This window comes from Tympanuchus pallidicinctus, unplaced genomic scaffold, assembly GCF_026119805.1.
Source record: "Tympanuchus pallidicinctus isolate F22 unplaced genomic scaffold, pur_lepc_1.0 scaffold22, whole genome shotgun sequence".
Lineage (NCBI taxonomy): Eukaryota > Metazoa > Chordata > Aves > Galliformes > Phasianidae > Tympanuchus > Tympanuchus pallidicinctus.
In genome coordinates, this window is record NW_026294739.1 from 22,905,772 (window position 1) to 22,918,256 (window position 12,485).

Sequence of the window (12,485 nt, forward strand, 5' to 3'; positions counted from 1 at the left end):
AGAAGAACAGAACCGCTTTTTCTATTAAACACTCTTTATTTTTGTCTACATCCAACGACAAAGAACGCCTCTCTTCAAACAGGATACAGCTGTGCGCCGGGCAGGCTCTGCTCCCAGGGCAGAGCGGGGCAGCAGCACTGCTGGCACAGCACGCCTCACACAGCGCCTTGGGAAAGCTTTCAAAAGGCCAACGTGCAGCAAATCCATCAACTTCGGCATCTTCAGTCATCGTTGAAACTTTTCACGGTGATCCAGTCAATACGCGTTGCATTTTGGGTGAATTTGTGCTAACAGCACACATGAAGTTTCACAGACCCAGCTCCAGGTCCTCCAATTCCTGGAGCAGAGCACTTTCCTTCTGGATCTTCTCCAGCTAGAACAAGCACAGTGCCAACAGCTGTAGCTCATACAGGAAACCCAAACAGCAGTAGCTGTGAAGGTCCTGCACTCCTTCCCCCCCAGCAGCACCCCCACATGGCCACAATTCAGGTGCCCGCTTTGAAAGCTCCACACGAAACAGACACTGCATCACTACCTAACTGCTCTGAAAAGCCTGATACAGATTTTGCACGATTATTTGATAATAGGCAGAACAGCACGGAAAGAGCAATCTTCAAGTCCTGCAGGCCCTGGCAGAGCATGCCCTAATTTAGCCAACTTGGTTATCACAGCAAGTCATGGCACAGGACACCTACTGGCTCTCTTTGTAGCCGAAGCCCAGTTGGGAACCCAAAGCTGAGTTTCTAATGCACTGCACTCCCATCGCATTGTCCAGCACAGCTGTATGGATTAACTTGCAAAGAATGGGAGGAAACATGGCAAACGAGAATTACAATTTACCCAGGAGCAAACAGCTTGCCACAAACAGAGCAGTGTGTGCTCTACACATAAAACGTATGTATTTTCTTTCTGAAGATGCAGGATTTCACTTCACATGTTCTTCCTGTGGACCAACTCCTTTTCCAATTGTTTAAAGGACCAGAAGTCAGATACCACAAGCTCAAGCAAGTCCATGGTTTTTCCAGAGAAGGTCATTGTAAGGCCAAGACAATGAAACACTTGTTTTGCCATTCCATTAGCACTCTTTGTCAGTGTTTGCATTGCATTTTACAAAACACACTGAAGTTGTGGTTACAGCACGGGTGGCCACACGATGAATGCAGGGTATCACCTCACTGAGGTCAAGGGGGTGGTCAGAAACAGAGGTAGGGATCCAAGTAAATGAACAGCAGGTATGCTCTGTGCATTCTTTTGAATGCTTGTCTCTGATTTTGAATTTGAAAGAATGCAACAGGTCAAAATCTTTCAAAATTTAAGCAGTACCATCACAAAGAACTATAGGAAATGCAAGGGCAAAAAAACAAAACAAAACAAGTGAACTAGTGAACTGTTCAAATCTTAACAGTACCTGATTTTTCTCTAGCTGCTTGCCAGCAGCTGCCTGCTCTTTCAGCTGCTCAATTGCCTTTAGTTTCTGTAAAAAAAAAAAAATAATAATAATAAATAAAAAATATAAGTATATATATTATATATATATATATATAAGTAAGCCAAAACCAGAAAAAGAGTCACACATGTTCCTGCACTTGCAATTGCCAGATTTACCAGGAGGCTGATCTCAGTACGGAAGGCACTTTTCCTTTAAGCATCTCCAGATGCTCATTCCAGAATACCCCACTAATAAGTTATTTTTTTTTCCCCAAGAACAAGACATCTTAAAGAACAGGAATGCTTGTTTCTGAAAAACACCACGCACCATCTGACTGAAGGGCCAAATCCATTTTCAGAAACAACTCCTCCATCACTATTCCTCTTTACCACACATTCTCTTTGGAAGGCCTGAAACATCCATCAGAACATGAAATGCAGGAGGCAGCCAAGAGGAAAAAACCTCTGATGGATTTCACAGGAACAGAGAAGATTCTCTAGCCTGAACAGAGCAACTTCCAATTTGAAATCATTTACATTTGAGAATTTCCAAGACTGGCAGTGAACCTTGCACTCATCCCGCACAGCAGTTAGGGAAGAAATTCAAAACCATACAGCATAGTTTCCTTCTCAGATTCGAGATTCAAATCACTTAGAAGTATGCTCTCTTTTTCTCAAGGACAAAACAAAAAAACCCTTAGAGATTAGAGGAAGAAGAGGATCTGTCTTGCTTAGAATCAAAGCAGGTTCCCTTTGGGGCTGGTGAAAGCAGACCAAGAACAGGAACCTCATACAGGTGCTTTTTAAGAATAAACACAGTTAAGCTCTTCCCTCTCACTTGTGAGGATTCTGTTGCACGTGCAACAGTATTTGTACCAGCATACTGGAATGCTCTTCCGTGCACTTTTGAGCAGCTTCTTTACTATCTAGGCTGGCAAGAGCTTTCGGAGACATAGAAAATGATGACTTCTGCTATTTTACAAGGTGGAAAAGCAAAAAAAGTCGGTTGACAAATTCAGTAAATTACCATCTATGTAAATGCTTCCTACTGAGCTCAAGTCACATTACACTCAGACTAGATCTTACAGACCATCTCTTAGAGAAATATGTTGTTCTTAAATTAACAGAAAGTCCCCTTACCTTTTTTAAATTCTTTATTTTCTTGTCAACTTCAGGATCTCCTGATGTCACGACAGGCACTGCACTTCGTGGTGTATTCTGTGATGCTGAAGACTGTGTGCAGTCCTGACCACAATCAGTTTTGGCCTCCTGTAAGTTTAAAAACATATATCACACTACCTACAGATTACAACGGACCTGAATCTTTTCAATCATCTGAATTAATCTATTTAATATTTCTTCCTTCTCTGATTTGCTGGTGTTCTCCAAAATTTGTAATTGACTTGCTGTGATGTTTTGTGCTACATCTTAGAGAGGTCATGGCTCTTCTTGGAATGTCATTCATGTTGTTTCCTGTTTAAATTCTACTTCCTGTAGACAACCACCATACATAGCATGGGAAAACATCAGTAAGGGTGATGTGACAAACACAATTTATAGTCTGATGGGTCATTAACTCTGAAGATAAAGAAAGAGCTCTAAAGTGGCGTAAGAAACGTAAAAACCCAACCTTTTATGTTAATTCAGAACTTTGTATAAAAATTGCAGGTGATTTTTATCTGTTTAGCTGAAGAACAGCAAGCAAAGGGGTGAAACAGAAGAACAGAGCTCTCTGGTCTGCCCTGGTAACCCACCATAGCCCTGACCCGCAGGGAAAGGCCATTCCCACCTTCCCAGTCTGGACGGAAGCTTGTGCATTGCCAGAAGGTGAAAAGGCACAATTATGCCATCTGAACATTGGTTTCAGTTAATGTTTACAGCACGACTAACCACAGCTGTCCTTAGGTCATCCTTTCACATCTGCCTCTGTCCAGTTGAAACAGACCACCCACCCCACAAGATCGCTTTCACAAAATCAGCAGATGGCTTTCGGGGCAACTGATATCATTACTCTGAGACTGATCAGTGTCACTGTGAAGGCTGATTTAACGTTATCCTTGAAAGAATAGCTTTTGCTGTACCTGTTTAGCAGCTTTCTTTGCTTCGTGTTTCTTTTGGTTTTTCAGAGCTGTTTTAGACAGTGGCTTTTCACTGCTTCCTGACTGTGGTTTCATATTCTGAGGTGGCTCGTCCTCATGCTGCACAGAAAATCACAGGGTAAGAAAAGAAAACCGGGTTGCTGGGTTAGTTTTGTTGTTGTTGCTATTTAGGTAGGTTTTTCTAGGAGGTGAGGGAAGGGTGACTGTTTCGCCTTCTGTTTTTTCTCCTCCCTCTCCCAAGAAATTTATTTTTCTAGAATAAATTCTTTCAAACAGGGAACAAAGCGTCAGTCAGAGAGGATTATCAAGAAAGCCTCTAGAAAAGCCCCACAGCATTCCTCACCCAGTTACTCTTCTAACGTCTCTCGTTAAAAATAAAGACGTATTTGAGGCCAAGCTTCCAAACACAACGAACACAGCTAAAAAGTTCAAAGCTCACACAAAACAATCGACTTACGAGCTTGGAGCTTGTGACAGGTTTGTTTCTCAAGGCCGGCGGTCTGTACGCTTGAGCAGGTTTGGGCTCAGCACTCGGCAGTTCACTCGGGACTGCCTGGTATTTCACTGCTTTCACTGGGAACACTCCATCCAAAAAGGGCTGCCAGGAAACTTGCCACATTTCCTCATTTGATGGAACTTCATAGCTGTGTAAAACGGAGCCAGTGTAGTGCCAGATCTTATAGCCGTTGCTGACCCGCAGCCGGGGGGCGCACGTGGCTGTTACGATGTGCTCCCCATCAGGGCACCAGGCAAAATAGGTGGAATCGGAGGCTACCGGCTTGGAAATGAGTTTGTAGTTTTTAACGTCCCACACTTCCATCTGTCCCCTGAGATTTCCAAATCCTGCTAGTACCAGGATGTGTCCATGGGGGCTGTAGTAGGCAGCATTGCGAGGACCGGTTCCAAAATCAAACACAGGGTCACATTTCAGATTAAAAACTGTTGCTTTGGCAGGCATAAAACCATACACAGCACAAAACTCGACAGAATTGGGGTTCCAAACAACATCATAAATAGGACCATTTTTTGCTAAAGGAAAAGGAAAACATGCAGCCGTTGTTATGAGATGATATTATTTTCACTTGTACTGAAAAGCTATCAGTGATTCTTATCTTCACACTCTGCTAAAATCCTATAATTTAATTACTGACTGGAAATGAGTTACACTAACAGTAGTGGTGGAAACAAACAACATCACTTTCTCATGATTTTCGTTAAGGTTTGCAACAGTAACTGCTACCATTCCAAATTACCTCTGTAGGGTCAGCAGCGGCACGTTAACAGTAAGCACACTTTCTCAAGTAAAAAAAATCCCTTTTATTTTTCCTTGCTATTCAAGTATGTTATCTCAGGACCTCCTCAAACTGTCCCACTGGAAACCTGCAAAAACAGGAGTTTTATACCAGCTGGATAATAGTTTCTCTTCTTTAACTTCAAGAAATATTGCACAGCTCAGCTTTTAGAGCTTGAAGAATTGATTTAGGTCACCTTTGCACCATGGCCACGTGCAGTATTTCATAAGATGGATTTTAAAGTGGGAGAGGACAAAAAAAAACCCATGGTTTTACACATATTCATGAAAACACGATTTGACTGGAAGCTATTCTGAGTTAGAACACCAGGAGATTTACAAATAATGGATTAACAACTGCGAGTCATGTAAGGCGTGCAGGGTCCCCATGATCACATTCTGTAATCTGGATACATTTACCTACGTTTCAGGTAAGCACCAAGTGCACCAAAGGTAATCCTTAACTTGGAACATTGACTCAGAATACCAAACTGGTTCATTCTCCTTATTCTGAAGCCTCATTATCTTTGGGAACCTCGTTATCTTTCAGCTGTGCAATTGCACTCCCTGTGTGCTTTCCCTTTTGAAAACTTTTTAGGTGACATTATCCCACTGCAACTGCAGAAATGGAAGTCTGAAAGAAAATTAACTCATGACAGTAAGCAGCTGGAGGGGATTAAGGCAGCTTTACATGGGCTTCAACAGTTAAGGCAAAGGCTGCAGCATGAGCACATACTGTTCAAAAATGAAAAACCCTCTGACAATGATAGCATGGAAAAAAGTTCCAAACTGGACCTCAAAAGCAGCTGGATGATGAAAAAATACCACACAGGAGATTCACGAACGTACTGTCAGTTCAAACGAAACACTGAAATTAAGAATGGCTTCTTGCTTCTCTCACTGTATCATTTTTACATCACAAAACTACTTCTGTTTTACTAAACAAGATGCAGAACCTCTGTTTTCCAATATACTTTAAAAAGTGCTCTCACTCTGTACCCTAATTTTTGAGTAACAATCGATTGCATGTCTAAAACCCTACCCAGAACTATTCAACATTTCAGATTCACAAACATTAAGCTGGCTCCACTGCCCAGATCTTTCCTCGGCAAACAAAAACAGTTCTGCTCCTGTGCAGCCTCACACCGGAATTACTCGCATACTTTAATCAGTAGAAGCTGGTGAAACAGCAGTTCCCACTGCTGAGAGCTACAGTGCAATGAGAAACGCCCAGAGCCACTCACGTAGTTGTACGATGGCACTCTCCCCATTTGTTGCAATGTAGTGCAGAGTTTGCTCTCCGTAGTACGAAGCACCTGTTTTGTCCACGTCAGTGCTGGCTATGACCAGCACAGCAGTGGCTGCAGAACACACACAGTCATCAGTACAACTGCTGAATATTACATTAGCTTTTTCACAAGCTACCACGCACAAAGAGAAATTAGTCTGACAGTGGGTTTTACAATTAGTTGCCTGCATGTCAGCACTGATCTCGTTCTCTCCTCAAACTCCTCCTGAACATTAACCCAAACCAAACTAATATCCTTCCCGTCTGAGGAGAGCGTAAGCTGAATCGCTGCTGAATTATGAGGAAATGAACGTGCTTTCATTAAAAGATGTTCAACAGCAGCACCAGTCTTAGGCTTTCCATCTAAGACAGAAACAAGCATTCTGATCATTACAATGAAATGCCTCACCAACAGCTTTTGTGTGCCACCTGTCAGGGACAGACGCACGGGGCCACGCGATCCCTTCCCTGATCCCAAACACGGGCTGAAGTAAAACAGGGGCACGTGGGGGGTGAGGTGGGGCAGTGTTACTCTGCATCACTCAGTGCTCACAAACAGCAGAGCATGCAGAGGACTGTGCGACGCGTCCCAGTCGTGGCAGGTCTGTGTATCCATGGTTTTACAGAGTAAAAATTGTATCAACGCATAACCTTGTGTTTACAGCTTACATGCATTACTACAGAATGCAAAACTCCATTTGGATTTGCAATTCAATTCCTGAATTTCTTAGAGCATAGAATACTCTGTATGATAGAGGAAGGGACAAAAAAATCACATGTCAGAAGTCAAGGTGGAAAAGTTCTGAGCACTGCATGGTATTCAGAACTGCAACCTTAACACTGCATTGGCAGCAATGACTGTCTTCAGTATTTATCTACACATGAAAATTAATGTAAAACTCACAAAGTGATTGAATACCTTTTTTGTTCCATAGCATTGTCACCTTGTCAGCTTTAAAGAAACTCTTATTGGCCAGTGCAGATTGAGGTCCACCAAAATTGGGATACTGATAGAGCCTAACAAATGATGGTGCACCTTTACTGCCTGGAACATACACAGCAACCTAAAACAAAGCAAGGAGATTTTATTGCAGATTAAATTCTTGGTAGCACGAGCTCTATTCATACCAGTACACCACACCAAAATAACAGTAATGTTTGAAGAAAACCCATGAAAAAATTGGAAACAAACCACAGCAGTACCTTGGTTGGCTGCGCTCCTGGCGATAACACAAAATCATTAACCTTTTGCAAATGAAGCTTATTTGCAATAGTATCTGCAAAAAAAAGAAGTTACAGCTGTGATGACATCAAAGAGCAGCCTGGAATACTCAGCAATACTTTCTCATGAGCCTCTGTCATGGATAACAAAAGTTTGATATAAAGACAAACAACCCGTTCCCATTCCATCGAACTGGAGGTCTGGCTAGTTTTTTTTTTACAAAAACAACTCAAACCAAGCCTAGCTTTGAAATCGAGTATTTAGAAGTTCAAACAACAAGAAAGGCTCTGCACCCTAATTGCAGACAGCCTGTGTTTTAAGCAAACAGTTCCCTTCATCTTCTCCGTGCTGCCTTCATAGGAGGCAGCATCACACGCAGATAACACACACCATTACAGTCAGGGATTCTCCACTCAACTTCACTGGCTGACTCCTCCTGACAGGAGGCCTTCACAAGGGCTGCTCTGCACTGAACGTTGCTCCTCTACATAACAACTCACAGGAATTACACCTTGCCAACTCTTCAAAAGTGAAGAAGCAACACCAACTCACAAGTGATTGTAGCAAGGAAGCTGGGGCTGACCAGCAGGGCTCACGCTACAGAGACGACACACGCTTCCCTGGTGCAGAGTGAGAAGGGAGCTGAGGGGACGTGGGTGCCTTCAGACACCAGAGGAAAAAATAAATCGCTGCTTTAATGCGGGATGAGGGGAGAAAGAACAACACTGCTGCCCTGGAGAGGCTAAAGAACGCAGCGTTTGTCAGAAGGGCATCAGGGCTATGGGCGCCTTGTGAGGCGCTGCAGGGACATTAATGCCAAGCACCACGTCCCACAGAGAGACACAGAAATGGGAGTTTGACACCGATTTTATAACTAAATTACAAAGAATTGCATAGCTGGAATAATAATTTATTGTACGTGGACTGTGCTGGGAAAATAGCATTCTTAACAGTCTGATTTCTGCACACAACGGCCAGAAGTGAGGATGGGGGGAAGAATTAATGTGCAAGTTCAGCATATGAAATACTCCAGGAGTATGAAAGTAGCTCATTGTGCATAATGACTACCAGGCTCTGTGGTATTTTTTTCTGTTGAGAAAAAAATGGAAAGAACCTTTGTGCAGGAATGGTTCTGCTGAATAAACCAGTCGTGGTAAAGAAACAAAGCTCTTGTGACTGCTTTCCGAAATTCCTCTCCTCTGGCAAATCACAACAAAGCTCAGTGTCGTTTCCAACACTGGGACTAATGCTCAAGAAACTCTTACAGGGCTATGCACACACACACCCACACACACATGCACTTTTTAAACAGAAATTCTGTTCTAAGAAAAACAGCCCATTACAGAAGCCCCACAGCCCATCCTTCTCCTCAGCAGTTTTCCTTCGTTCCTGTAAATCAGGCTTTCTTCTTTGAAAGTGCATTTGAAGCAGATAAATTAATGAAAAGAAAAACAAACAATAAAGAAAATATACTAAATTAAAATACAGTGATTTTGAGTTTCCAGAACTAAAATGGAATACACAAAATTAAAAGCAAGCAAGGTAAGAAATGAGAAAAAAGTAGGGGGGAAAAAAAAAGAGAGGCCCATATGGAACACAATGGCACTCATAGAAATACTTGCTTACTGAAGTTGTTGTTCTCAAAGAAGTGCACTTCATTGTTCACGTTCCGGGCACAAATACTTTCATCATCTGCCCAGCAAGGACACCTACATTTAAATAACAATAATTTAAAAAAAAAAGAAAAAGTGAACAGCACTCATCTTCAGCAATCTCAGGTATTTTTCTCCTCCATTTTTAAAGCCAACAAGTTCCAGCACAATACACTTCAGACAGATAAACAACACTGTCTCACCGTCCTTCTCTCTGGTGCAAAAAGACAGTGGGTTTACACCAAGGAATGAACAACAGGAGCTGAGCAAGAAGTACTGATAAGCACAGTTGTTGCTTTCAGCAGACAACATTCTGAAAGCCAACACAACACTAGAACTTGTATTTATTCGCCTGTATCAGATTCTGCAAGCAGTTAACACCTAGGAATGTTACTTACCAGTTCTGCATCTTTTTCTGGATGAAAGACTTCAAACACTTTCCAGTTTTCACATCATGAAGTTGCAGGTTGGGTGCCCCTGCTGTGCCATCTTTGGCAGCTGCAACAAAAACACTGCACTGAAGCCGTGGTCTCCTGGGAATAAACCTGCTTGAATCATGATGTTTCCAACTCGTGACTCTACAAGCACCCAAACTTCTTACAAGAAACCTCCCTCTTCCTGTCCTGCTAAGCTCTAGGATGTTAATTGCTTTACCTGATAGTATCTTCCAGTCTTGCAGCCTGCAGAAGGAACTAGCATTCAGAGGTGCAGGGACTCCATCACAAGCCCATTACCACTGGCTGCAGGACATCCATTTAAACACCTCCTAACGTACCTCCGTGAGCCCACAGCCAGCATCTGTCCTGCACCAGTACCAGCCAGCAGCACACCAGGCATCCCACGCCACAGCACACCCTACCCCCCTACCTTACAGCAACCCTTCCACTTACAGACAGCATTCACACCACACACATCAGACATCAGCCTCGATAAATCTGTGGCTTATCTGAATTAGGAACAAACTCCACACAGAGGTAGAGGAGAGAATAGATGTTTATGTTGCCTGTGTCCAGAGGGGGATGTAACTACTCTGAGACAACTCCTCATTTGTCTACACATTACAAACTGCTGGAACAGCATCTTGTCGAAGCGCCCCGTTGGCATTTGCTGGAAACTCTCCACCCACTTAACAGAGTGACAGTGCACACACACTGGTTTGTGAGAGTGCTCAACACCAGATGCTTTCAGAGGCTCTTACCCCTCCCCTCCTTTCCTATACATTTCAACAACCAAGCCATTTTCTGAATGTTTTCCATGTTGCACCTTCAACCAGTGAAAGTGCCACAATGGCAAATCAAGTAATGTAATTAAATGGCATTAAAATACTCATTTACCATGCGTACCTTTGTAGCAGGTAAATGCTCACCTGAATAGGCCTGCCACGTTGCCAGAATGTTATTCTTTGGTGAGAATTCAAGACAAACTGCCTTCGGAAGATCAAAGGAACGCAGCAGTCCTGCACTGGTGACGTTAACAATATTTACTCTGGAACCAAAAGACAGTATTTCAACGAAACATGCTTAGATGAGATAATCGCCAAGGTAACTTTTCATGTATTTGGTTCTGCTCCAATGATACAAAATTAGAAGACCTGTTTTCTCCTCCCGCTTTTACTAAATTTTTGAAGGAACTTATTTTAAAACCAGACACCCAAGCAAAACAGAAACTGACAACGTGAAAGCTCTGGTCAAAGTGTATCCTGCACTTCAATATGCAACATTTTGACTCTGAGCCAGTGCAAGGTATGCTCCATCTACAGAGATTCCATCCATGCTTCCACAGAAGAGGCTAAAGATCTTCTAACTGAATAAAAATACGCGGGATGAACTTCATTAACAGCTCAGGTGTGATATAGCAGATTCATTCCACCTCCACAGCTAAACCGCAGCCCAGCACTCACTGCATGTCAGAACACTCTGTCATGGAGGAAAAAAAATCAACCAGCAGCAAGGTTGTGCTACTTGGACTAATCATAGAAAACAAACACTGCTGTGCTGGGGAATAGGACAAAAAATCCACAAAACAAAACAACTACAGCATATCCAGGTTACAGGGGAGTGTGTGCATTACAAATATGAAAAAAACAGCAAGTATTTCATTTACTATTTATAGAATAAAGCTACTGCTTCAACAGCCTTCACATAAACAAGGTAAATATGGCAAAAATTGACCCAGTTTACTCCATATAAATTGACTAGCATCATAAAATGCACCAACCTTTCTCCATTGCACCAGGCAAAGAGGGAACCGTCCTTGCTAAAAGCAACAGCTTTGCAATTTTTTCCAAAGTCCCTAAAGAAATAAGAAATGCATGTTAGTATTCAAATGCGTTGCATAAGTTGAAGTATTTTTAAAAATTAAAACACCACAACAATTTTTGTCTCGTAGTCCAGAATCGCGCTTTGTAACAGAAACAGCGCAGCTGGGCAGCAGCACCATTGATGGTCCCTTCCAACCGAGCTGTTCTATTCTAATTGCTCAGTCATTTTCACATTTGGAGTCAGGCCAAGGCAAAGCTTTCTGAAGCAGCTTTCTGAACAACTGTAGGTATGGAAAAGTTCACTTATTTACACATTTTTCAATTCTGGAATCTACATTTACATCTCAGCAAAAAACCTGAAAGCCAGAGATCAGCCCAAGAGTGGGCCGTGACGGGGTTCCGTCCACCTCTCTATGCCCGGTGACGCCTGCCAGCGGAGCAGCCGGCCGTGCAGCACGGTACCTTTGGAACACTGTGCTCTCTGTGAAGCTGGGCGGCCCGTTCACCATGAAGAGCCCTTCGGAGCCCCGCACTGAAAGAGGAAACAAACACGCACCCACTGCAAATTCTCAGAACCGTCCAAAGCCAAACTTTACCCTCATTTACGATCGCTGAAATCTCTCCCCTTTTTTCGCGTTTTAGAGTTAACAAAGCGACTAAAGTTCATAAGGAACGCTCCGGCCTCACGCACGCTGACCGCCAGACTGAAGCAGGGACAGACGTGACACGGAGCGCCGTCACCGCAGCCCATCCGCGCGTTACCGCCGCGCAGCGCGGCCGAGCTCCGCCCGGGCTTTCCGCGGACAGCGGCGACAGCTTCGGCGGCCGAAGCACGGCGGAACGCTGCCGCCAGCCCTCGGCCGCCGCCGGGAGAACGACGTGAGCCCGGGCCCGTGGCCGAACGCCCGCCCGGGTCCCACCGAGCTCCAGACCCCCTCCGCCACAGCCGCCTCCGCAGCGGGACGGGAGGACCAGGACGGAGCGGCGGCGTCGCCGGCGGGGCTCGACCTCGGCAGGCGGGAGGGCGGAGCCCAGCGCCGTTCTCGGAGCCCCCCCGCCCGGCGCGGCGCCCACCTGCCAACAGCGGCGCGGGCGGCGCCATCTTGGCGGTGCTTCTACTTCCGGGTGAGTGGCGGCGCGGCCGCCCCTCGGAGCTCCACGTCGCGCGGCGCGAGAGGCAGCGCCGGTCACGTGACGCAGAGAGGCCGCTTCCGCCCGCCGCCCCGGAAGCGCTGCCGGCGGGCG

General features: G+C 44.4%; 1 protein-coding gene across 1 annotated transcript; it reads right to left on the reverse strand.

The window, feature by feature from the left end:
* Window positions 1-16: 16 nt before the first annotated feature.
* On the reverse strand, window positions 17-12,439 carry EIF2A (eukaryotic translation initiation factor 2A). Its single transcript, XM_052686725.1, has 14 exons — window positions 12,315-12,439; window positions 11,703-11,772; window positions 11,198-11,272; window positions 10,347-10,465; window positions 9,379-9,478; window positions 8,955-9,037; window positions 7,310-7,383; window positions 7,026-7,170; window positions 6,063-6,179; window positions 3,985-4,556; window positions 3,510-3,626; window positions 2,569-2,697; window positions 1,409-1,474; window positions 17-373 (listed from the first exon to the last, which is right to left on the reverse strand). Exons 1-14 carry the CDS (start codon window positions 12,340-12,342, stop codon window positions 308-310), a joined length of 1,761 nt encoding a protein of 586 aa, XP_052542685.1. The 5' UTR covers window positions 12,343-12,439; the 3' UTR covers window positions 17-307.
* Window positions 12,440-12,485: the final 46 nt, after the last annotated feature.